We start from the raw sequence: 26,030 nt of genomic DNA, 5'->3' as shown, positions 1-26,030 counted from the left end.
TCTTTTAAGCAGATGAATGCAAGAGTGTACTTGGTTTTGCCCAGTGGATTTTCTCTAAAAAGCTAATCTGCTTGGTAATATTTACATCAATATTTACAAATACGTGCAAACGTTTGGATTTATTTATATTCAACTGAGCAAAACGTTGGACACCCTACTAACTGCAAGCAGCTATGTGCTAAGTAGTGGCGTCAGTTTTTTTTATTTTACACCTCGGGCACTCACACGGGGCACCAATAAGTTATGGAAATAAGTCAAGTACATACAGAGCACCAATTCTGCAAGTTCCACACCTCTGAATTGGTACTACAATCTTCCTCACAGTATCCTTATACTGGTAGCTTAATTATATGAGTGCTATAGAATTATTATCAAGATAGAATTAAGGTACAAACGTAAACCTTCACAAGTTGCCTCAATAGATTGTTTTCCGTCATTTGAAGTTTGTCAACCAATGTTGACACGTTGGTTACATTCATGACAGGATCGTTCAGTCTTTTTATTCTTTTCTTTTTTTAAATTAAGGATCAAATCATCAGATCAGACCAGGTCTTTGTGTGCTTTCAGTTTTATATTAGTGAAGAGTTTGAGTATTGTTCCAGCTTTAACTTTGTTGAGGATTCTTTCATGAGGGGGATTTCTTTTCATGAGGAGGAGGAGTCTTTGCCGCTCTTGTAGACACTTGGGAGTCAATAAGAATATGCCTGATGGAGACAGATACTTGGCAAGTGTCACATAAAGGAGTCTCATCTCTACTTATTGACTTGGAGTTTCATTTGAAGTCTACCGGCAGCTTTTCTTTAGTAAACAAGATGGATAACCATCATACTTAGTAACAGCTGAACAACTTTCTTTTAGCATAGCCAATTAGTGTTCCACTGCTGGGGATCTCGTTTGCATCCGGGGAGGGTATATTCGCCTGCCCCACACCCCCTCAGACGCTTGCGCAGTCCTTCGACCCCTTCTTATTCGCCCATACTTCGGTAGATTTGCACATGTGGCCAGATATCGCGCACGGACAGCCACGCACCGATCCCTTCTGTACAGGCACCTCGGGGTGCTAACAAGAGTCCTTGCGCTGCGTTTGAAGACCCCACCCACTTATTAGTCCGATCTTTCCCACCCAGCAGACTTGATGGCCAATTTTGTCTGCTACAAGCACTGGCAGTTTTGCCCGCTAGAGGGCACCCAGCCGATTGGTAGCAAAGCTGACATTCAAACTCGGGGACTTCAAAATTCCAGCGCTGGTTTGCTAGCGGAATGTCTCGCTGCGCCACCTGGGTGCCTAGCTGATTAGGTTTGACATGGTAACAGTGATGCCGAGTCAGTGTAACAAATCAAAGGCAGAATGCATCAAAGTGCATAATACAAATAAAACAAAAAGTAAATTAATTAAAACGTTTGTTCGCACAGTTTTCGGTGTGTTCACGATGTTGGTTTCTCTGCACAATTTATACACAGCTGGCTCAAGACATGAACAACAACCACAAATATCAGTGTACAGTCTTGTCTCATTCTTGTGGTTCCTCTGCAGTCTGTTTGACCTTCACACACGTCCTTCAAACTAGAGTCGTCACCTCAAATTCTGATCACAAGTAAACAAATACAAAGTAGAAGAGCATCTGGGATGAAAACCTCTCTCACTTTGCATGACTTTGCATAAGACCAGTTGTACCTTGATAACCACACAGTAAAGTTCGGCGATTACTTCTTGGAGATCTTGCCTGCTTTCCTCTTGGGCTCATAGGGTGTCCTGAGGATGCTGGGTGTCTCCTCCATCACACGTACCAACAGGTTATCGATGTAGTCCTCCAGCTCGCGGATGTGAGCGTCCTTCTTCTTCACCACCTCCTTCTGCTTGACCAGCTCCTTCACCACCTCTTCAAACGAGAGGTTGCCATACGCCGCCATGCTGCTCTGCATCTGCTCCGACTCCTAAAAAAAATGAATTATCAGGTCTTAATGTAAACCTTAAAAGTTTTATTCTTTTTGAATATCTTATCATATAAATTATAAATGTGAATTCTGTGATATTTAAGCTGTTTTACTTTTAGTTTTTAGTAATGCATTTGATATATTTAAAAAGAAAATGCAATTATATATTATTATAAAAAATAAAGGTATTATTTGGGTGGTGGATCATTCCCAGCACTGCAGTGACACTGACATGGAGGTGGTGTGTTAGTGTGTTGTGCTGGTATGAGTGGATCAGACACAGCAGCGCTGCTGGAGTTTTTAAATACCCTGTCCACTCACTGTCACTGTAGATGTAAAGTCAGAGACGATCGCTCATCTATTGCTGCTGTTTGAGTTGGTCATCTTCTAGACCTTCATCAGTGGACACAGGACACTGCCTACAGGGCACTGTTGGTTGGATATTTTTGGTGGACTATTCTCAGTCCAGCAGTGACAGTAAGATGTTTAAAAACTCCAGCAACGCTGCTGTGTCTTATCCACTCATACCAGCACAACACACACTAACACACCACCACCATGTCAGTGTCACTGCAGTGCTGAGAATGATCCATCACCCAAATAATACCTGCTTTTTAGTGGTCCTGTGGTGGTTCTGACCATTGAAGAACAGCATGAAGGGGCTAACAAAGCATGCAGACAAACAGATGGACTACAGACAGTAATTGTAGAAACAAGGAGGTGGTTGGGGGGGGCTGGGGGTGCTATGTAGCGGAGCCTTGTGCTCAGTGTTCTTTGGTGGAATTGGACCCGTTGCAAGCCTGACCAATATAAAGCCATTGGTGAAAATTAAATGAGTAAGTGTAAATATATAAATACGTAAAATAAATGAATACTATAATTACAATGTTATAAAAAATTAGGTAAATATAACTGACTATAAATGAATAAATAAATACACAAATAAATATATATAAGTAACTATTTATAAATAAAGGAGTGGGTGTATACATTTATAATCAAACAAAAAAATCAATTGTTAACTTTCATTTTTATTCTATTTCCATCAACCACTTTATCCTGGTCAGGGTCACGGCAGGTCCAGTTCCACTGGAAAACACTGGACAGGGTACCAATGCATTGCAGGGCTTCGGACACCCCCCATCAGACACAGCCAATAATTGTCTGTGTGTCATGTCTGTTAGCTAGAGTAACAGACTTCTGCACCACCTAAGCTACCCTTAATTTAAACGTTGCTACCTCAAAAGCAAGAGATTTAAAATAAGACATTTTTCAACCAAACATTTTTAACTAAACCTACTGCATCTTCATGAAATGTTATCATGAAACCTATAGATTAAAGTAAACTGTTAAGCACAATTTACAGCATGTTTATCTACAAATCTTTAAGCAAATTCCAAGATAAATTGAAATTTTATTTTTCTGATGTCATTACGAATACCTGTAGAACTGGTCACACTAGTATACAGTCACACCCTGATTCAACCCGACTACAACACTGTAATGTCGCAATTTCAACACTGAATTGCTCTATAAACCTACAACACATCTCCTACCACACATTTCCCATTAAAGCTGTACAGGTTACAATGTTATGTTTCTTAATATTACAAATAAGCTGGAAATGTTTCCACTACTGCTGGGATTCAGGGTTTGAATCTCAGCGGTGCTAAAATACAGATGTGATTGGCTATGTTTGAAAGAAGGGATAGCTGAAGAAGAGATACAAAGTAATGCATTAATAGGGTGTCCACGTTTCCTGCTATTGCAAACACACACACACACACACGCTCTATCTATCTATCTATCTATCTATCTATCTATCTATCTATCTATCTATCTATCTATCTATCTATCTATCTATCTATACATTAAAAACACCTCCTTGTTTTTACACTCACTGTCCACTTTATCAGCTCCATTTACCATATGTACTTTACTTACCCCTGTACTTTGTAGTTCTACAATTACTGACTTTGGTCCATCTGTTTCTCTACATACTTTTTAACCTCATTTTACTCTGTTCTTCAATGGTCAGGACCCCCACAGGACCACCACAGAGTAGGTATTATTTAGGGGATGGATGATTCTCAGCACTGCAGTGACAATGACATGGTGGTGTGTTAGTGTGTGTTGTGCTGGTATGAGTGGATCAGACACAGCAGCGCTGATGGATCTTCTAGACCAGGGGTGTCAAACTCATTTTCACCGAGGGCCACATCAGCATTATGGTGGCCCCTAAGGGCCGATTGTAACGTATCCTGCTGTGATTGCAGTCACATTGCTGTTTTTCTTGGAGGCTGAACTCTGCATTTATATTGTTCTACTTTACCACAGACACAGCCTCATAACACAAGAGACGCACCGGTTTCTATTCCTGAAGCACAAACTTGTTTTCACTTTCATTAAATTTCCTCCTCATGCTTAATTTTCTTAATTATCTTCTTGTACATTTTAGGATCATGTATAAATATGTGTAACATCATCTACTGGCGGGCTGTGTCACTTTGCAGGTCACAAAATCAGCATGCATTTTGAGAGATGCAGTTTATTTAGGATTTTACAGTGTATTTTTAAGACAATCATTCTGCCCACACTAATAGTTTATCCCCCTTTCTCAGCTAGACAGACAGACAGACAGACAGACAGCTCTCTTCAGAATACAGTCGGTTTATTTGCTCCCCAGCTGTGTGATACACTGTGTGCATCAAAATGAAGTAAAAATACAAACAATAAAAACAATAAAGAACCTAATACAGTACAAGCACACAGCTGTAGTCAAGTGTTACATCTGGTACAATACGAGATTTAACCAAACGTAAAATAACGAGTTAGCATTTAGTGTAAAGATACTAATTGCTATAGTAACAGTAACAATTGTATTTAATTACGGTAAATTTGTAACTAAAACGCTGTGATATACTCACTAAACATTTACAAACAAATGAGAATATAAACGTCACTACTTACAGACGATGCTTGGGTATTATATTGCAATATAATTATTTGTATTTATTTATTATTGTTTACATTACTGACTACGCTACCCCGCGTTCTTTTGCCGTAAAAGTCACATGGCTTTTTAGCGAAGGTTAAAGTTAGTTGCCATGACTATGATGTCACATCTCTTAAAGGCGCAGGAGCGCATTAAACTATAAGCGCGTCTCTGTAACGACTCGAACCATCACAACAATCATACAGTCGTTTAAGCTCTCGCGGGCCAGATCAAATGACGCGGCGGGCCGGATCTGGCCCGCGGGCCGTGAGTTTGACACCCCTGTTCTAGACCTTCATCAGTGGTCACAGGACGATGTCCATGGGGCGCTGTTGGCTGGATATTTTTGGTTGGTGGACTATTCTCCACTGCAGTGCTGAGAATGATCCACCACCTAAATAATACCTGCTCTGTAGTGGTCCTGGGAGAGTCCTGACCATTGAAGAACAGCATTAAAGGGGGCTAACAAAGCATGCAGAGAAACAGATGGACTACAGTCAGTAATTGTAGAACTACAAGGTGCTTAACTATGGTAAGTGGAGCTGATAAAATGGACAGTGAGTGTAGAAACAAGGAGGTGGTTTTAATGTTATATAGAGGCAATTTAGAGCCAATAATGAGCAAGAGGATCTCCAGTTTGTCAACAAATAGGAAAATTATTAAAATGTTTAAAACAATGTTTCTCACAAAAAGATTAGAATTAATTTGCATGTTTCTCTCTCTACAGTGCATAATATCATTAAAATATTTAAGGAATCTGGAATTTTGGAATGTGTTGCAGGCCTGAAATGCAAGAATGGATGTATATAAACAAGTGAAATGAAGTGCACCAGAGAAAACATGAAATATCTCAGGTTCATCCTGTCTGCAATCAAATAAAAGTCAAAGTAAATGTAAGAAATGATCATATCAAATGGCTGTTTATACACTATATGGACAAAACCACAGACTTTCTTTCGCTCCCTTCCTTCTGGCTCTAACCACTTCCACTTATTTGTGAAGGCAAGATAAGAGTTTAATGTGTGTCTGTAAAGTAAGATGGCCTGGCTCTGAATCGACTGCTGGCAGGACGTAAACACAAATAAGATGTATTGTATAGAAATCCTTGGACAGACCTGTTAGCAATGGTTGTATCTGAAACACCCAAAGTCAATCATTAAGAGGGGTGTCCTCATACCCCCCACCCCAAGCACCTCATGATGATGGTTAGGAGCTGGTGCCTTTGTTAATATCATATTAAACCCTCGGTTATTAAGGATGGCTGAGCCCGGAGCCATGAATGAAAGCCATCATCAAATAAAAAAGGCGTTTATGGACCTAGAAAACCAGAACTGAAGGAAAAAGAGAAAACGGTCGTGAACCGACAAAGCGCTGACGAGCAGATCCGCGAGAAGAAGCGCGGCGATAAGACCCGCACTTGGCATTCTCCACTTGTCTCATTACCGCCTCTAATGAGGGCCTTTGAGCTTGAAAATCTAAAACTCCTAGTCTGTTGAAACGGCGCAACCCCGCTTCCTCCTCCTTACGCTTTAATTGGGCCCTTGGCGTGCCATTTCGCAGACTCCGGTGCCATTTTCAGCAACCATCATAACAGCATTCCGGTGGCTGTCTCGCCGACGTAAACGCTGCTCCGTGCCGGACATAATGACAATATCTATTATTACAATTACGACGAAAGTCTTGTTTAACGACGGCTCTAGCGTGACCCGTCACATCAGCAGCAAATTGCACTTCACCACCGCCGCGCCAATTATTGAGTGCCGGAGAAAAGGGGGAAAAAAAAAGCAGGAACACGTTAATAACATCGCACCATTTCAAATTACACGCAGATCAAAAATGATGGCCGGCTATTTCACTCGATAATTAGATAAACGCAACATGAAGCGGAGTGTCAGGAGCGATACGGTGGCAGAGATCGGCGTCGGCTGCAGCCACGTCCAATAAACGATTCATTAAAAGTTTTGGCAAGTTTGAACTTTTTAGTCCAAACAATAAAAAAAGAAAAGACACATTTGAATAGCGTTTTTTCTTTTGTTTTTGGACACACTGTAGCTACACAGACTTTCCAAAACAAACACTCACACTTCTAAGTAACATGTACACTTCATGGGCGAAAGTATATGGACACCTGATCGTTCTTATTACAAAACCATCAGCACTCATTGTAGCTGTAACAGTCTTCACTCCTTTCAGAAGGTTTCCTATTAGATTTCCAGCCAGGGTGCATGTCTGGCTTCCCACATTCCCACTCTTTCTAAGTAGCCTTAAACCCACTGTCACACCCACCTGTAGTAACACTAGTGTACAGTCACGCTCCATTCAATCTGACTACTGCAACCCAGTAATGTCAGCATTTCAACACTAAGGGTGTGTTCGAAAACCTAGTAAGCTCTCTATATAGACACATTTTACATCATCCTACGCACACTCCAGAGAAGAATGCTGTTCGAATTCTTAGATGCCTTAAAATGCTGCCTAGTAAGGCACCTTAAATTTGAATGGTATTTTGACTGAATAACGAGGGAGCATCCGATGCTGCCTTAGCGGTGAAGGCAATCCCAGCATTCAGTGTGGCACAACTTTTCTGACAAAAAATTACAAATATGGCGGACGAAAGCGGAGCAACGAACGTAGTTATTTTCAAATGTAAATAAATGATCATTGATTTTTAATATGTAGTAACGTGTACAAGTGTACTTTTTTTGCAAATTCGGGCTCGTCAGCTAATTTAACCATTTTCGCTACACGGAGGGAGATGTTAGTTGACATACTAGCGCTTTGTGCCACCTCATCCCATTGGTTTGAATGCCATGAGACTAACCGTGTTAGCTTAGTAAGCGAAAACTGATGGAATTGCTGTAATGCATTAAAATAACCTGACTTATAAGTCGATGACTTATTAGAATCCTCTCAACTTAGGCAGCTGCCTATGTAGGTAGTAAGACAGCAAGGCAGCTCACTAGGTTTTTGAACACACCCCGAGTTGCTCTCTAAGTACAGTGGTACCTTGTAACCCGACGTCCCCTAAACTCAAAATCTTTCAGTGCCCTTCATCAAAAAATCTATACCCCTAAACTCGATGTGTGTGCAACTGTCGCTTTGTTCAGCCCTTGGCTTAAGCGGTGCAGTAAAACGGAATACGGTATTCCAGTACTAGGAATAGTATTGGATAGGAGATTTCAGGCATCTCCATGATTAAGAAGCATAAGGAAACAATAAAGAAGTAAAAGTACTTTTATATTATATTTGTGTTATTTTCAAATAAATAAGTGTATAAGTGTCAAAAACAACCTCATTCTTTTACATTAGTCTAAAATATATGCAGGATCATGGAACGCCTTAACAGGTTTCCCATACAAACTCAACACCACTCCCAGAACCAACTGACGTGAAGTCTCACTAATAAACTAATGTCTTTTGTGTACAACCTGCAGTGTTTCTTACATTTATTTTGACATATTTAATTGCAGACAGTATTAATCCAAGATATTTCATGTTTTGTCTGCTCAACTTCATTTCACTTGTTAATATACATCCATTCCTGCATTTCAGGCCTACAATACATTTTAAAAAGTTGGGACGGGGGCAATTTAGGGCTAGTAATGAGGTAAACTAAATAATTATGTGATTCCAAACAGGTGATTGTACAAAACAGATTCCAAACAGATGATTTGGTACAAAAGCAGCATCCAGGAAAGGCTGAGTCTTTGATGAGCAAAGATGGTCAGAGGATCTCCAGCTTGTCAACAAATACATGCACAAGTGATTAAAATGTCTAAAAACAATGTTCCTCCGAGAAAATTTAAAGGAATTTGCATATTTCTCCCTCTACAATGCATAATATTATTAAAAGATTCAAGGAATCTGGAATTTTGGAATGTGTTGTAGGCCTGAAATGCAGGAATGGATGTATATTACCAAATGATTCGAAGTTGACCAAACAAAACATGCAATGAAATAAAATTTTTAATAAATGCTTTCCTAAATTCTTTAATTAGCATTTTCCATACTGTCCCAACTTTTCTGTTTTTGGTTGTATATTGCCAGGTGGTTAGTTAGGAGATTAGTGTTGGCTAATATGTAGAGGAATCTAAAATTATAATCACTATTAGAAACCGATTTGTGCAGAAAGGAACCCGGAGATGTTACAGTTTAGGATGTTCTGTGTACTTTACAAAGATGTGAGAACTTACGGATCTTCTTGGAGTTTTCTTGCCTTGTTGCCTCTCTGGTGAAACATTTTTCTTGCTCAAGTCTTCACTGCTGATGCGATTTTTTGTGTCACTGCAAACCCAAACAGAAAAAGGACAAGACATGAATCGTCTGAAGTGTAGGAACGATACATGTGACATTAATGGACCGGCCACTATTAGGAACACAGCACTTATACTTAGTAAAACATTTCATGCTCTTAGAAATTAATTCCACAAGGTTTTAGATCTTTGATGATCTACTGGATTCAGATCTGGTGACTGGAGAGGCTGTTAAAGTACACAACATAAATTTTCCTCCCAATCTAGTCACGTCCAATTACCTAATTGCATTACGCTTCCTCTCTACTGATGCTGACCCCCACTCTGACTGAGGAGAGCCGTGACTAACACACGCCCCCTTTAAGGTGAGTTCATATGTGAATCAGCTTTGTGTACAGAGAGTCACGCACTGATCTCCATTATCCCTCGTCTCTGTGCAGACACCATCAATCAGCCAGCAGAGATTGTAATTGCATCAGTTATGAGGAATCCCCTCCGGCACCCTCCCTACAAACAAGCCAATGTTCATGTAGGCGCCTAGCCTTCCGGCAGCAGAGCTGAGATTCAACCTCACAAGTTTGCATGATAATTTTGAGTGGCCAAAACATCAACTTCAATGCCATGTTCATGGAACCAGTATGTACAGTTGATTGGCGCTTGAACAAGCCCCGATCTGATTGAGAATTGCCAAATATTACCATCATACTCCCCCTCTGACGTGTGTCTGAAACTCAACCCCCCGACCAACTCCTGTAGGCACCTGGACCAGTCCCAGAGCAGCAGTAGTGGGAAGAGATCCTGTCCAACATTCCCTTTATCAAATACTACCAATTGTGTTTGTGTGGATGCCCGACCAGGTCGGTGGCTCTTCAATAAATGCTCAAGAATTCAGACTGCCAGTGTATACTGTCACAGTACTGTAAGTCGCTTTGGATAAAGGCGTCTGCTAAATGCTGAAAATGTAAATGTAAACTTCAACTCACACCTCAAATCCAATTTTATCAACAAGACACCTGACTTTTGGAGGACTCATTGGTCCAGGGGTTCACATACTTTTTCCCCAGATAATAGTACCAGAATATTCTAGAAGATCTTCAGTGCTGATTTGTGAGCAGTACCTGGGCATGTAGTGAGTTAGAAAAGGGTTGGTATCACTTTCAGAGGTGAAAGGATTAGAGGAGCGCAGATCCCCTGAACTTCCTGCTCGTCCTCCGTTGCTCTTCTTGCCGTCCTTCTTTCCGGTCACACGCTCCAACAAGCTGACCTTGTCCTTCTTCTCTTTCCGGTCCCACTGCACCCCTTGTTCCGCCGTGAACGGGTTGTGGTTGCGCGGGAGAGTGGCGAACTTCGGCGGCATCCCTGGAAGCGAGTCGCCCGCCGCCTCGCCATCTTGGAAGTCTGGGACCTCGCTCTGAGAGTGCCGATGAGGAGGAACACCACCTTTAATCAGGAAAAATTAATCAACGTTAGCTACTTGTTATTAGGGATCCGTCGATACCATTTCTTCCCTTTTGATATCGGTACTTGATTCTAATGTACCAATATTGTAGCGGGGAATGTGTATGTAGTACAAACCTTCACAATAAAGACGAAAAATCTTCATTTCATCTTTACTCATTAATAATTTTGTTGTGGCGCTATGCATTAAAGCAATTCACCCTACCGCCCTGACCGAGGAGAACTACAGACAAGCATGCATCCTCCCACCCCAGAGATGCTTTTTTCACCTGCCTGCCGCCTCGATCAGCCAGCAGAGGTCGAATTTGAGGCAGCATTAAGGAGGCCTGTCAACCCCCCTTGTTCAGACACGTCCAACCGGGTCTGCTAGAAGTCCGGCCAGGTCGATAGCACAGCTGAGTTTTGAACTCTAGAGCTCGAGATCTTAATGACGCTGGGTCACTAGTGCGCTTTGTCAGAACAATTCTAAATAACATCTTTTGAAAATGTGCAGGTAATATTGTTTTTTGTGTTGATACCAATACGGTATTAATATCACTGCAACAATACATTAATGTTACATTATTTATTAATTATTTTATTTTGTTACTTTTAAAATACTAACATAATTTCTTAAAACATTTAATTGGGGAAGGGAGTTATTTTACTGTTCTGCTTGTATGGCTGCTTCAATAATAATAATTAATAATAATAATAATAATAATAATAATAATAATAATAATAATAACAAAACAACAACAACAATAATAATAATAATAATAACACTAATAATAATAACAATAACACTAATAACAATTATAATAATAACAATAAAACAATAATAATAATAATAACAACAATAATAACACTAACAATAATCATAATAATAATAATAACACTAATAATAATCATAATATAATAATAACACATAATAATAATACCACTAATAACAATAACACTAATAATAAAACAATAATAATAATAATAGCAAAATTAATCTCAATATTAAATATATAAAAATTTAATTACTTTCCTGCTATAACATTTATAAACACTGTACTAAATATACAGTATAGATTTGGGGCTTAGTTGCAGCAGCAGGTCCTTCAAAATTTACTTATTTCATTTTTATGTTTTACCACCACTTTATCCTGGTCAGGGTCACGGTGACGCCTGCTTCACTGAAATCAGAATCAGTGTGACAGTGCATAAACACTCCTCGGACAGGACGCCAATCCAACATGAGGCCTTGGCCATCCTTTTTTTTAAATGTTGAACTATAACTTATATAGCTTTTTGGGCGGTATGATGGTTCAGTGGGTAGCACTGTTGCCTCACAGCAAGAAGGTCCTTGTAGATATAATTAAAAATAAAGATCCAGATCTGGGAGCACAGAGGCCTTATTTACCAGCCAGATCTCAACACACCCAAACGGATGAAAATAATAAGAACGTTTACTGGACTCACTGCTTTCATCGATGGAGTTTATAGAGTCCAGTTTGCGTCTGAAGTGTGTTCCCTCCAGGTCGGACATAGAGTGCGCTGCTGAGAGCTTCTGAGTCCCGGCGAGGAGCGAGCGTTTCGGTTTGGGTTCCAGCGTGGCAGAGAAGTGTTTCTGCTGAGGGAGCTGAGTGTCGGAATCGCACTGAGCCGAACGAGGCAGGATGGCTGAAGAGGCGTCCGAGTCGTGCTTTCTGTTCTTCATCTTGTCCTTAAGCTTGGAGAAGGGTGAGCGGGGTTTGTCCTTCATGGACAGGTCGAACATGCTGGCCGTCATGTTGTTCCTCATGAACTGGATGCTCACCTGGATCTTTCCACGCTCCTTCTGCTTTTTACCAGGACGGGAGTCCAGGGTGTACCAGCTAAAAAAATAAATAAATAAATATCAATATAAATAATACACGTTTTAATGCTCTGAATTAATAAGTAAATAATAATGAATTTCTTATATACTACAATACTACAAATTCTTGTTTTATTTTTTATTCAACGTATTAAAGCAATTCACCGCAGCATTCCCCCCGCCAATGCTTTTTTCACCTGCCTGCTGTCAGCCAGCAGAGGTCGAATTTGAGGCAGCAATAAGGAAGCCCGTCAACCCCACTCATTCAGACATGGCCAATTGTGTCTGTTGGAAGTCCAGCCAGGTCGACAGCAAAGCTGAGTTCTCTCTAGAACTCTAGAGCTCAAGATCTTAACAATGCTGGGCCACCTGTGCGCTTTCTTATAACAATTTTAATTAAGTAAATAATTCGTGAATATTGTCCAGTACTAAAGAACGTTTGGAAAATGAGCGGGTCAGTATTATTCTTTGTCAATACTAATGCAGTAATAATATCTGATGCTCACGTGCCCATTGTTGGCGCTTTCGGTGGTGGACAGGGTCAGTATTGGCTCCCTGACTGATCTGCAGCGATGCAGCCCCATTTGCAACAAACTGCGATGCACTGTATATTCACCTTTCTATTAGAACCAGCATTAACTTCTTCAGCAATTTGAGCTACAGTAGCTCGTCTGTTGGATCGGACCACACGGGCCAGCCTTCGCTCCCGTTTACCACTGTTTCTTTCTTGGACCACTTTTGACAGATACTGACCACTGCAGACCGGAAACACCCCACAAGAGCTGCAGTTTTGGAGATGCTCTGACCCAGTCGTCTAGCCATCACAATTTGGCCCTTGTCACACTCGCTTAAATCCTTACACTCTCCCATTTATCCTGCTACTAACACAACTTTGAGGATAAAATGTTCACTTGCCACCTAATATATCCCACCCATCAGTGTTATTCACTTCAGAGGTCATGGTATATACAGGGGTTGGACAAAATAACTGAAACACCTGTCATTTTAGTGTGGGAGGTTTCATGGCTAAATTGGACCAGTCTGGTGGCCAATCTTCATTAATTGCACATTGCACCAGTAAGAGCAGAGTGTGAAGGTTCAATTAGCAGAGTAAGAGCACAGTTTTGCTCAAAATATTGCAATGCACACAACATTATGGGTGACATACCAGAGTTCAAAAGAGGACAAATTGTTGGTGCACGTCTTGCTGGCGCATCTGTGACCAAGACAGCAAGTCTTTGTGATGTATCAAGAGCCACAGTATCCAGGGTAATGTCAGCATTCCACCAAGAAGGACAAACCACATCCAACAGGATTAACTGTGGACGCAAGAGGAAGCTGTCTGAAAGGGATGTTTGGGTGCTAACCCGGATTGTATCCAAAAAACATAAAACCACGGCTGCCCAAATCACGGCAGAATTAAATGTGCACCTCAACTCTCCTGTTTCTACCAGAACTGTCCGTCGGGAGCTCCACAGGGTCAATATACATGGCCGGGCTGCTATAGCCAAACCTTTGGTCACTCGTGCCAATGCCAAACGTCGGTTTCAATGTAGCAAGGAGCGCAAATCTTGGGCTATGGACAATGTGAAACATGTATTGTTCTCTGATGAGTCCACCTTTACTGTTTTCCCCACATCCGGGAGAGTTACGGTGTGGAGAAGCCCCAAAGAAGCGTACCACCCAGACTGTTGCATGCCCAGAGTGAAGCATGGGGGTGGATCAGTGATGGTTTGGGCTGCCGTATCATGGCATTCCCTTGGCCCAATACTTGTGCTAGATGGGCGCGTCACTGCCAAGGACTACCGAACCATTCTGGAGGACCATGTGCATCCAATGGCGGTGCCGTGTATCAGGATGACAATGCACCAATACACACAGCAAGACTGGTGAAAGATTGGTTTGATGAACTTGAAAGTGAAGTTGAACATCTCCCATGGCCTGCACAGTCACCAGATCTAAATATTATTGAGCCACTTTGGGGTGTTTTGGAGAAGCGAGTCAGGAAACGTTTTCCTCCACCAGCATCATGTAGTGACCTGGCCACTATCCTGCAAGAAGAATGGCTTAAAATCCCTCTGACCACTGTGCAGGACTTGTATATGTCATTTCCAAGACGAATTGACGCTGTATTGGCCGCAAAAGGAGGCCCTACACCATACTAATAAATTATTGTGGTCTAAAACCAGGTGTTTCAGTTATTTTGTCCAACCCCTGTATATATACAGTGTATCACAAAAGTGAGTACACCCCTCACATTTCTGCAGATATTTAAGTATATCTTTTCATGGGACAACACTGACAAAATGACACTTTGACACAATGAAAAGTAGTCTGTGTGCAGCTTATATAACAGTGTAAATTTATTCTTCCTTCAAAATAACTTAATATACAGCCATTAATGTCTAAACCACCGGCAACAAAAGTGAGTACACCCCTAAGAGACTACACCCCTAAATGTCCAAATTGAGCACTGCTTGTCATTTTCCCTCCAAAATGTCATGTGATTTGTTAGTGTTACTAGGTCTCAGGTGTGCATAGGGAGCAGGTGTGTTCAATTTAGTAGTACAGCTCTCACACTCTCTCATACTGGTCACTGAAAGTTCCAACATGGCACCTCATGGCAAAGAACTCTCTGAGGATCTTAAAAGACGAATTGTTGTGCTACAAGAAGATTGCCAACACCCTGAAACTGAGCTGCAGCACAGTGGCCAAGATCATCCAGCGTTTTAAAAGAGCAGGGTCCACTCAGAACAGACCTCGCGTTGGTCGTCCAAAGAAGCTGAGTGCACGTGCTCAGCGTCACATCCAACTGCTGTCTTTGAAAGATAGGCGCAGGAGTGCTGTCAGCATTGCTGCAGAGATTGAAAAGGTGGGGGGTCAGCCTGTCAGTGCTCAGACCATACGCCGCACACTACATCAAATTGGTCTGCATGGCTGTCACCCCAGAAGGAAGCCTCTTCTGAAGTCTCTACACAAGAAAGCCCGCAAACAGTTTGCTGAAGACATGTCAACAAAGGACATGGATTACTGGAACCATGTCCTATGGTCTGATGAGACCAAGATTAATTTGTTTGGTTCAGATGGTCTCAAGCATGTGTGGCGGCAATCAGGTGAGGAGTACAAAGATAAGTGTGTCATGCCTACAGTCAAGCATGGTGGTGGGAATGCCATGGTCTGGGGCTGCATGGGTGCAGCAGGTGTTGGGGAGTTACATTTCATTGAGGGACACATAAACTCCAATATGTACTGTGAAATACTGAAGCAGAGCATGATCCCCTCCTTCCGGAAACTGGGTCGCAGGGCAGTGTTCCAGCATGATAATGACCCCAAACACACCTCTAAGACGACCACTGCTTTATTGAAGAGGCTGAGGGTAAAGGTGATGGACTGGCCAAGCATGTCTCCAGACCTAAACCCAATAGAACATCTTTGGGGCATCCTCAAGCGGAAGGTGGAGGAGTGCAAAGTCTCGAATATCTGCCAGCTCCGTGATGTCGTCATGGAGGAGTGGAAAAGCATTCCAGTGGCAACCTGTGAAGCTCTGGTAAACTCCATGCCCAGGAGAGTTAAGGCAGTTCTGGGAAATAATGGTGGCCACACAAAATATTTACACTTCAGGAACTTTCACTAAGGGGTGTACTCACTTTTGTTGCCGGTGGTTTAGACATTAATGGCTGTATATTGAGTTATTTTGAGGGAAGAATAAATTTACACTGTTATATAAGCTGCACACAGACTACTTTTCATTGTGTCAAAGTGTCATTTTGTCAGTGTTGTCCCATGAAAAGATATACTTAAATATCTGCAGAAATGTGAGGGGTGTACTCACTTTTGTGATACACTGTATATATAATTTTATTAAAATACTTTTCCTGGCTCACAATAAACATACCAATTCATGCCAAAAGTGTTCAGTGGGATTAAGGGTTCCACTCTTGCAAACCCTGTCAAAGCAACCATAGTATAATAAGAACAGACCAAGGTATTATAACATGGAATAGGAATTGACTAAATTGGGAGAACAGAAGAAAAAAACAGCAAAAAAGTACAATTAGTGGATGAATGATTAATTATGTATACTTCTGTCAAGAAAAGAGCACTTGAGTCGCTACATAAAATACATTTCAATAAAATAATAACAGCCCCGCACTTTCATTTCCCCTTTTACATGAAAGTACCACAGCGGAAAGTGGTCCTTCCTTCCAAGCCCGTGTCAAAATGTATAATTCATAAAAAAAGAAATATATAAAAAGGCAATATGTTTGTCTGCTCAGAAACCCAATTTCACTTCCCACAAATCCAAAGACTGGTCCATTTGAAATGCCTGAGAACGCATATTATAACGCGGATAAACATAATTCCCTGGTAACTGCGTTGGTTCGGGGCACATAAAGAACGAGAAGTAAGACGCCCCCCATTTCCGAATCCTGTTTGCTTAACCTCTTGCGCTTTCGCTGCTGGAAGTAATGTGATCGATGCCATAACGCGGCGAAAAGGAGGTGACATTTGCACAAATCTGGCCTTTGTTCACTCGCTGCTTACGGCAGCATTGAGAGATTATAAGAGGAAGAATCTATCTGGGTGGAAACATAAATTACACCGCTATAACAGCTTGTTTAAAGCGTCTGGGTAGACTTTTGCCAATTCTGATGCCGGCTGAATCACATAAAACAAAGTGGTCCTGAGTAACCTTCTATTTCGAGCCAACGTGCTGTCAAAGATCTCAGACGAGTCTACAAAGGATTCAATGTCTGCAATCAACCAGAAACCTTACTTTTAAGCTCATTTAAACGTCAAGGTGTAAGACAATGATTCTCAGTGGTGAAGGGGCTTTAGTGAACCTATGGAGGGTCTCGTGGACTTAATTGAGAAGAGTTAAAAGAATCAGACGTGATGGAACGGGCAATCAGTAGGCTTTTGGTATATAGGAGATGTCATATCACTGAATTTCCCATGAACAAGAACACAATATCTTTAATGTCATCCTTGCTAAAAGTGTGAAAATAATATTACAACCCATATCAACCCATATAACAAAAAAAGTACGGGGGGTCCAAGAGAACAAAGGTTGAGAACCACTGGTGTAGAATATGCAAAGCAATATCCACCAGAGATACTACAGTGAACTGATAAAGTATGAGTTTTCTTCAAAAAGTTTCCACACTTTTTTTAACTGTTTATTAATAATTTCAAAAACAAATGACATAACTTTTCTACATAATCACCTTCCGATGCATTTTTCCCAGAGTTGTACCAACTTTTTAATGCCATCGGCAAAAAATGCTTTGGTTGCACCGCTGCTTTCACATCATCATCACATGGAAATCTTCTTCCCCGTAAAGCTTCTTTGAGCGGTCCAAAAACATGGAAATCAGATGGCACTAAATCCAGACTATAAGCGTCTCTCAGATGACCAGTTACTACTCCTCCCACCCTCACCGGTTCCAACCAAAATACAAAAGTGAGGAAACTTTTTGAAGATTCCTTATAAAATAAAAGATTGTGGCAGCCAGCGGCACTAGAAACATACCACGATTAATTCTGGAAGCATATGTGTCACAGTTAGGATTCAGCAAAAAATGGTTGCACCGCTGCTTTCACATCATCATCACATGAAAATCTTCTTCCCCTTAAAGCTTCTTTGAGCAGTGCAAAAAGGTGGAAATCAGATGGCGCTCAGTCTCTCAGACACAAGCAATTACTACTCCTCCCACCCTCACCGTTTCCAACCAAAATGTAAAAGTGCGGAAACTCTTTTAAGATCCCCTACATTTATATACACCAGGGTTCTTCAAAAAGTTTCCACACTTTGTGAACTCTATTTATTAATAATTAAAAATGACACATTTCTACATACTCACCTTCCGATGCATTTTCCCAGCGTCATACTGACTTTTTAATGCCATCAGCAAATAATGTTTTTGGTTAAGCATGTAGCCACTGATCCACCGCTGCTTTCACATCATCACCACATGAAAATCTTCTTCTTAAAGCTTCATTGAGCGGTCCAAAAAGGTGGAAATCAGATGGCGCTAAATCCAGACCATAAGCTCTCTCTAAGACTCTCAGACATGACCAGTTACTACTCCTCTTGCCCTCTGAACCCCGTCTGCTCCAGGAGCGTCGTACAATGGCTGACCCTGCACTCTGACTTCGCTTCCGAACAAGCTGTGTATATGTATATATAACAAATAAAGGCATTCTTCTAACAAATCAACAGAAGATGGCCAGAAGAACCAATGATGGCCCTTAACTCAATTTTTAGATTAATTTATGACATATTAAAGCACAACATGGCAACACAAAAAACCTGAACAGAATCCTGATGAAACACAAGCTGCCAAACCCATCCCATCTCGATATAACATTACTATGATCATTCACAAACAATTAACTGTACACCACCACACCGTGAGGTCACTCCGACACAGCGTACGAGTCCGTTCTGACATCGGACTCCGCGGCCTCTAATTATCTCACACCTGCGTTTATTTGTGTGAACTTTCCCAGTGGCCCATCCAGCGTGGGAGGACTGTGGACCGAGCTCAACAAGGTTTATCTTGGCCTTGATGCCCATGCGAGGAGAAAGGGGAGGCCTCCCTCATTTTAAACTCAAAATAAAAACACTACTTCTTTACTGACACACACACACACACACAATCAGACTCATGAGCAAATACACGATGTGGGTAAAAGTATGTGGAGAGATGACCACAGGTTTGTTGGACATCCTATTACAAAACCATGGCCATAAATATTAGAACCACCCCCCAATTTGGCTATAACAGCCTTTAAATCTTCTGTCCGTCTGTGGGAGCAATTGTCTGCCAAAAAGTGTTTGTGAGGTTTGTGTTTAACAGGGTTAAAGTCATCGCTCTGTGTAGGCCACTAGAATTGCTAAAGGTTAGAATGGACCTTGTATTATATACAGTGGTACCCTGAAACTTGTCAATTGGTTTTGGGAGTGGCATCGAGTTTAAAATGCATTGAGTTTTAAGGTATTTTTTCCCATAAGCATGGGAAACCTGTTGATCCATGATCCCGTGGAACTGCATACACTGATCAGCGATAACATTAAAACCACCTCCTTGTTTCTACACTCATATATGGTAAGTGGAGCTGATAAAATGGACAGTAAGTGTAGAAACAAGGAGGTGCTTTTAATGTTATGGCTGATCGGTGTATATTTAGGCTAATGTAAAATAATGGGGTTGTTTTTTATACTTACACACTGAAATTAACACAAATATAATATAAAAACACTGAAATACGATTGAAAAACAGATAAAAAGTAATAAGGGAAGCGGGAAGCGCAGCGGCAAGCTAAGCAGCACTGCCTCACTCTATAGGAAACAACGGCACAGCAGCGCAAACACAGTTTTGCTGCTTCTCATGTGAATGTGTCCTAATGCCTGTCTCCTTGTTTAAATCACACACGTGTCAAGTTTAAGGGAAACATCAAGTTTTGGGGTACAAATTTCTCTATGAAGGGTGTTGAGTTTCAAAGATTTCGAGTTTATGGCACGTCGAGTTACAAGGTACGACGGTACCCGGTTGCAATGAGTGTAGCCTAACCATGTGAGATCAACAATTGTTGGTGTTCACATACTTTTGGCCACACGTACAGCAACATTTTTAAATTGTTAATATGGTCTGCCATGATTTTAAGGCTGCTGGAGTAAGTGTTGACAGTCAAGCAAGTTTCATCATATCGCTTCATAGAGACCACTGTTTTAAAATCTTAGTCAAGGTTCGTGGCTAACATTCGTGGCACATAGACAGTGGCGGTTTCACATGGCAATTTAAAGCTTGCTGGACTGTGGACAGTATGACCCATGTTTCAGCAGTTAGAATTCATGGTGGACCTGCTTTTGGTCCACCATGAATTCAAACTGCTTGGTTCCTCTCCTCTCCGAAGCTAACCCACGCCCCCTCTAACCTGCGGGCAGCAGCCGTATGCATTTTGTCACCTACACTTGACGAGTGCATATCCGGATCAGCATTGTGTACGGAGAGACACACCCTGATCAGCGCACTCTTTTCTCGTCTCTGTGCAGGCGCCATCAATCAGCCAGCAGAGGTCGTAGTTGCATCAGTCAGGAGAGAGTCCCTATCCGGCTTAATATCCCACCCTATATGAACAACAGGCCAATCGTTGTTCATGCGGTCCCACAGCCCAGCCGGCAGGCAGAGCTGAGACTCGATACAATGTATTCAAAATCCCAGCTCTGATGTTCTAGCGTGTGTTTTACCGCTGCGCCACCTCAGCGGCGCTTTTAATGGTTCTTTAATTACATCTGATCATCTACAATGCTGGTGGATGAACTGAAGATGCGGCTGGCAACTTCACAATTCATACAAATTGGAAGAGCCACTTGCTGGCCTGTCTAAGCTCTGAGGTTGCCAGATTGCACAGGGCAAATAAGTACATCCAAATTAAGTGCAAGGAAGAAAATAAATGATGGCTGATGGTTTGATCAGAGGTAAAGCTGAACTAGGGTGCACAACCAGAAGTAGTCCAAACAATTCCATCTGCAGCTGTGTGAACGTTGAACTGATTGTGTTCTTGAATGCGAGCTTACTGGAAATGATCCACCTGTTATTCAGGCCAGAAAAAAAAACAAAGCATGCAAATCTAATTGTTTATAATTGTCCTCACCAAACTTGTTCATCTGCTCACAGGCGGCTGAGTCACACTCTGTCTTTTCTTCGCATCAGATTTTCCACACAATGCTGCCTGACTCAAATGAGTGATGAGACTTTGGTTATGTTCAGACTGCGGGCAAAATGGATCTCGCTATTTCTTACTGCGAGAGTGTCTGAACAGCATATTGGACATTAGATTACTAGCAACGTGCTTTAGATGAAGTTTGTATTCCTGTTAGATATGTTTTTGATGACTTAGCTGGCATATGCCAAATGTTATGGAAGATACACTGATCAGCCATAACATTAAAACCACCTCCTTGTTTCTACACTCACTGTCTTATTATATCAGCTCCACTTATCATATAGAAGCACTTTGTAGTACTACAATTACTGACTGTAGTCCATCAGTTTGTCTACATATCTTTTAAGCCTGCTTTCACCCTGTTCTTCAATGGTCAGGACCCCCACAGAACCGCTACAGAGCAGGTATTATTTAGATGGTGGATTATTCTCAGCACTGCAGTGACACTGACATGGTGGTGGTGTGTTTGTGTGTGTTGTGCTGCTGGAGTTTTTAAATACCGTGTCCACTCACTGTCCACTCTATTAGACACTCCTACCTAGTTGGTCCACCTTGTAGATGTAAAGTCAGAGACGATCGCTCATCTATTGCTGCTGTTTGAGTTGGTCATCTTCTAGACCTTCATCAGTGGTCACAGGATGCTGCCCACAGGGCGCTGTTGGCTGGATATTTTTGGTTGGTGGACTATTCTCAGTCCAGCAGTGACAGCGAGGTGTTTAAAAACTCCAGAAGCGCTGCTGTGTCTTATCCACTCATACCAGCACAACACACACTAACACACCACCACCATGTCAGTGTCACTGCAGTGCTGAGAATGATCCATCACCCAAATAATACCTGCTCTGTAGTGGTCCTGTGTGGGTCCTGACCATTGAAGAACAGGATGGACTACAGTCAGTAATTGTAGAACTACAAAGTGCTTCTATATGGTAAGTGGAGCTGATAAAATTGGCATTGAGTGTAGAAACAAGGAGGTGATTTTAATGTTATGGCTGATGAGTTATATATATATATATATATATATATATATAAGCATGGATAAATATTTTATTTAAAAAAAAACAATAATATATTATTATTATTATTACTATGTCATAACTGTGTGGATAAGGAATTTTCCATTTATTTATTTTATTATTTTATTATATTATTTTTGGACAAGATTAGTACATTTGGACAATTTCGCAACATAACAAACATTATTTATTTTATTTAATTATTATATTTTATTTTACTTTCTGGACGTTGCCATAGTAACCTAAAAGGTCAGACCCGCATTAACGCTGCCGGCTCTGCATTCTTATAAACCACTGCCGTTGACTGTAAACACCCTCAAAGTGAAGGAAACCTCTTTAGCGTTGGTGGACTCCCCTGGACCAACAAGCACGCTGCTGTCGATACAGGATACCACAAACTGAAAAGTCGCAAGAGTGAACCGGGCGGCCTACGCATCGTGACCCAAAAGGACTGGTGGAAAACACCCTTATTCATGTGTTTGGAGCATACATATATACATCAGATGTGTACATCAACAAAGATGAAAGAAGCGACACGATTATGACATCATAATTAGAGAATTATGATTCCATAGTGATAAGAATGACTTTGATCATTATATAGTGTTATTAGAAGCAAACATGCTTTTAAATCGACTAACACTGTAGTGGGTGGCTAGTTCCTCTAACCTGTCAGAAAGGGGGTTTTGGAGGCTTCATTTTCCAGTCAGACTAGGTCAGGGATTCCCCGGTGCCCCACATTTGGCACTTCTGCTCTCTTGGAGTTCAGAGCAAGCACAGATTAAATAGGGACCACTGTGGTTTGGAATGTCTTTGGATCTTTAGTTTTCTGTAACTGTAGAAATCAATCTCAGCATCTGTGTATCACTAAAGGTACAGTGGTGTAAAATTCTCGGTCCCAAAACTAATATTATGTATTTATACATGTTACAGATCACAGGTGTCACAAAGACAACACAGGTAAATTGCAGGTTTTAAATACTGATGTAATTCATTGTTATTTAATACTTCACCTTACCAAGTCTAATAAGTGGTTGTGCTATTTTTAGCAGCAACATCTGCAACCAAACAGCAGCCACATTAAAGGACTGCACGTCCTGCCACAGTAACTCATCAAGGTTCAAACCTTAATGCTGTGTTTCTTAAGCATAACTTGAGGGTCAGATCACAGACTGATGACGGGACATTCTCACTTAGAATTTTAAGTAGACGTTGGTGGGCTCCTCTGGACCAAACATCAATGATGCTGTCGATACAGGATACCACAAACTGAAAAGTCGCAAGAGTGAACAGGACGGCCTACGCACCGTGACCCAAAAGAGCGGAGGCAAAAAACCTTAATTTATAATACGCATGTGTACGGAATATACACTGATCAGCCATAACATTAAAACCACCTCCTTGTTTTTACACTCACTGTCTATTTTGTAGCACTTTGTAGTTCTACAAATACTGACTATAGTCCATCTGTTTCTCTACATACCTTTTAAGCCTGCTTTCACCCTGTTCTTTAATGATCAGAACCCCTACAGGACAGTGTGTTAGTGTGTGTGTTGTGCTGGTATGAGTGGATCAGACACAGCAGCGCTGCTGGAGTTTTTAAATACCGTGTCCACTCACTGTCCACTCTATGAGACACTCCTACTTAGTTGGTCCACCTTGTAGATGTAAAGTCAGAGACGATCACTCATCTATTGCTGCTGTTTGAGTTGGTCATCTTCTAGACCTTCATCAGTGGTCACAGGACACTGCCCACAGGGTGCTGTTGGCTGGATATTTTTGGTTGGTGGACTATTCTCAGTCCAGCAGTGACATTGAGGTGTTTAAAAGCTCCAGCAGCGCTGCTGTGTCTGATCCACTCATACCAGCACAAAACACACTAACACACCACCACCACGTCAGTGTCACTGCAGTGTTGAGAATGATCCACCACCTAAATAATACCTGCTCTGTAGTGGTCCTGGGAGAGTCCTGACCATTAAAGAACAGCATTAAAGGGGGTTAACAAAGCATGCAGAGAAACAGATGGACTACAGTCAGTAATTGTAGAACTACAAAGTGCTTCTATATGGTAAGTGCAGCTAATAAAATGGATAGTGAGTGTAGAAACAAGGAGGTGGTTTTTACTTAAATCTTCACTCTGCTATATGTCATGTAACTGTAAGAAATATTTGTCTTGTTTTACACTGTAAAATGAAGATAGGAAAATTGATAAATTGATAAATATTGAAAAAAACAAAAGACAAACTAAAAAGTGGAACTCACAGCACCTAACTTTATATGCAGAGAAATGCTTATGAGTGCTGAGATGGTTGTAAACTTTGCCTGTGGCTAACACTCGACTGCTTTTTTATAAATCATGTGGTGCACTAGGTTCTTCAATTGCATTCTGTTCTACTTCATGAAGTGACCACATATAGTGAATTGGAAGCCATCCACAGCCACAGTTAAAACTCCACACAGATAAGAACCTGCCAGGAGCACAGACAGTAAACTTTACCACCTAATCATGCACTGGTGGGCCACTTTTTTTACTCTAAGACAGGGGTGGGGAACCTTCTACCCACTGAGGGCCAGATTATTAATTGCATATCTGGTCACGGGCCATAGACTACAATGACGCAACATACAGCCAAATAATATAGGCTTTATAAATACATGACGCTGATGGTATGTAGTGTTTATATTTGATCTCAGACTTACCTTATCATAATTTCAATGTGACGGTTGTGAATGTTTGGTCTTGACCAGCTGTGGAATATCTGGGGGCAATGATGTCGTGGCAACACACAACTGGTATGTGGCAACATAACTCGTATTTGTTATGTCTGTTGTCTCGTCTAAAGTTTAATTAATTGCATAAAGCCCAGACAATAAAATCTAGGAACTATATGGCGGGCCACATCTGATTGAGCGGGGGGGCCGTATATTCCCCACCCCTGCTCTAAAACATTAGAAAAGTAGAAGTAAAGCCATTTTTGTTTTTGTTCATTTTCAGTTCCTTTTTTTTTTCATTTCAAACCCATCAGCGTGACCAGAGCTGTGAAAGTACAGCACACTGACAGTGGTCGATCATTGATCCATCAGAAAGGCAGAATCTACTCACCTGAGCTTCTTACGTTCCTTGTTGTCAAACACCTCATTGAGGTTGACGTTTTTCTGGCCCAAAAATTTGTCCATTCCCACCAGAGACCTGTGCATCACTGTGAGGCACAGTTCGTAAATCTCGGGGTTACCCTCCACCAGCAGGCCGGGCAGCTCGAAGGACGCTTCTTCTCGCCACGTCGGGCTCAGGGTCTTCTCAGCCACCGAGGTGGAGTATTTCTCTTTTCCGAGCTGGATGATGGTGTAGGCGTCGTTGGTGTTGTTCTTGCCTTTGGGCTGGAGGTCTGTGGCTTGAAGGACCGTCACTTGGACATGAGTGGGGAACCATTTCTGCGATTGCTCAGCCAGGAGTGACATTTTTGTAGGGATTATGAATAGGGTTTGGTTTTGTTATGCCAATATATATATATATATGGACAAATGCTGGAAGGAAAGATTTGAGATCAGGGATTCATAACATCACCTGATTAAGGTGGTATTGACTATAAATATTAGACACCAGTGTACTGGAGGACATACACCCAGTTTATTGCACATGGTTCCTCATTTTCCACTGACCACAGCCCTTAGCATCTCTGGTTGTCTTCTAGCAAAAAAAGATAAATCAAGCACTGATGTTTGATCAATGTCCCAATATTAATGGATCATTCTAATATTAATATACAGAGTGCAATACATTCTAATACAATACAATACACAGTAATCATGGCTA

The 26,030-nt window shown here is 41.4% G+C and overlaps 1 protein-coding gene across 1 annotated transcript; it reads right to left on the bottom strand.

Moving 5' to 3' along the window:
- Positions 1-1,379: 1,379 nt before the first annotated feature.
- Positions 1,380-25,681, bottom strand: LOC134314355 (rab11 family-interacting protein 2). Its single transcript, XM_062994937.1, has 5 exons — positions 25,320-25,681; positions 12,088-12,482; positions 10,302-10,623; positions 9,124-9,214; positions 1,380-1,935 (listed from the first exon to the last, which is right to left on the bottom strand). The coding sequence occupies exons 1-5, from the start codon at positions 25,673-25,675 to the stop codon at positions 1,705-1,707; spliced, it is 1,395 nt and encodes a 464-aa protein (XP_062851007.1). The 5' UTR covers positions 25,676-25,681; the 3' UTR covers positions 1,380-1,704.
- Between the last annotated feature and the right edge of the window lie 349 nt (positions 25,682-26,030).

Source organism: Trichomycterus rosablanca, chromosome 5, assembly GCF_030014385.1.
Source record: "Trichomycterus rosablanca isolate fTriRos1 chromosome 5, fTriRos1.hap1, whole genome shotgun sequence".
Classification (NCBI taxonomy): Eukaryota; Metazoa; Chordata; class Actinopteri; order Siluriformes; family Trichomycteridae; genus Trichomycterus; species Trichomycterus rosablanca.
This window is presented reverse-complemented; position numbering and strand designations above follow the sequence as displayed.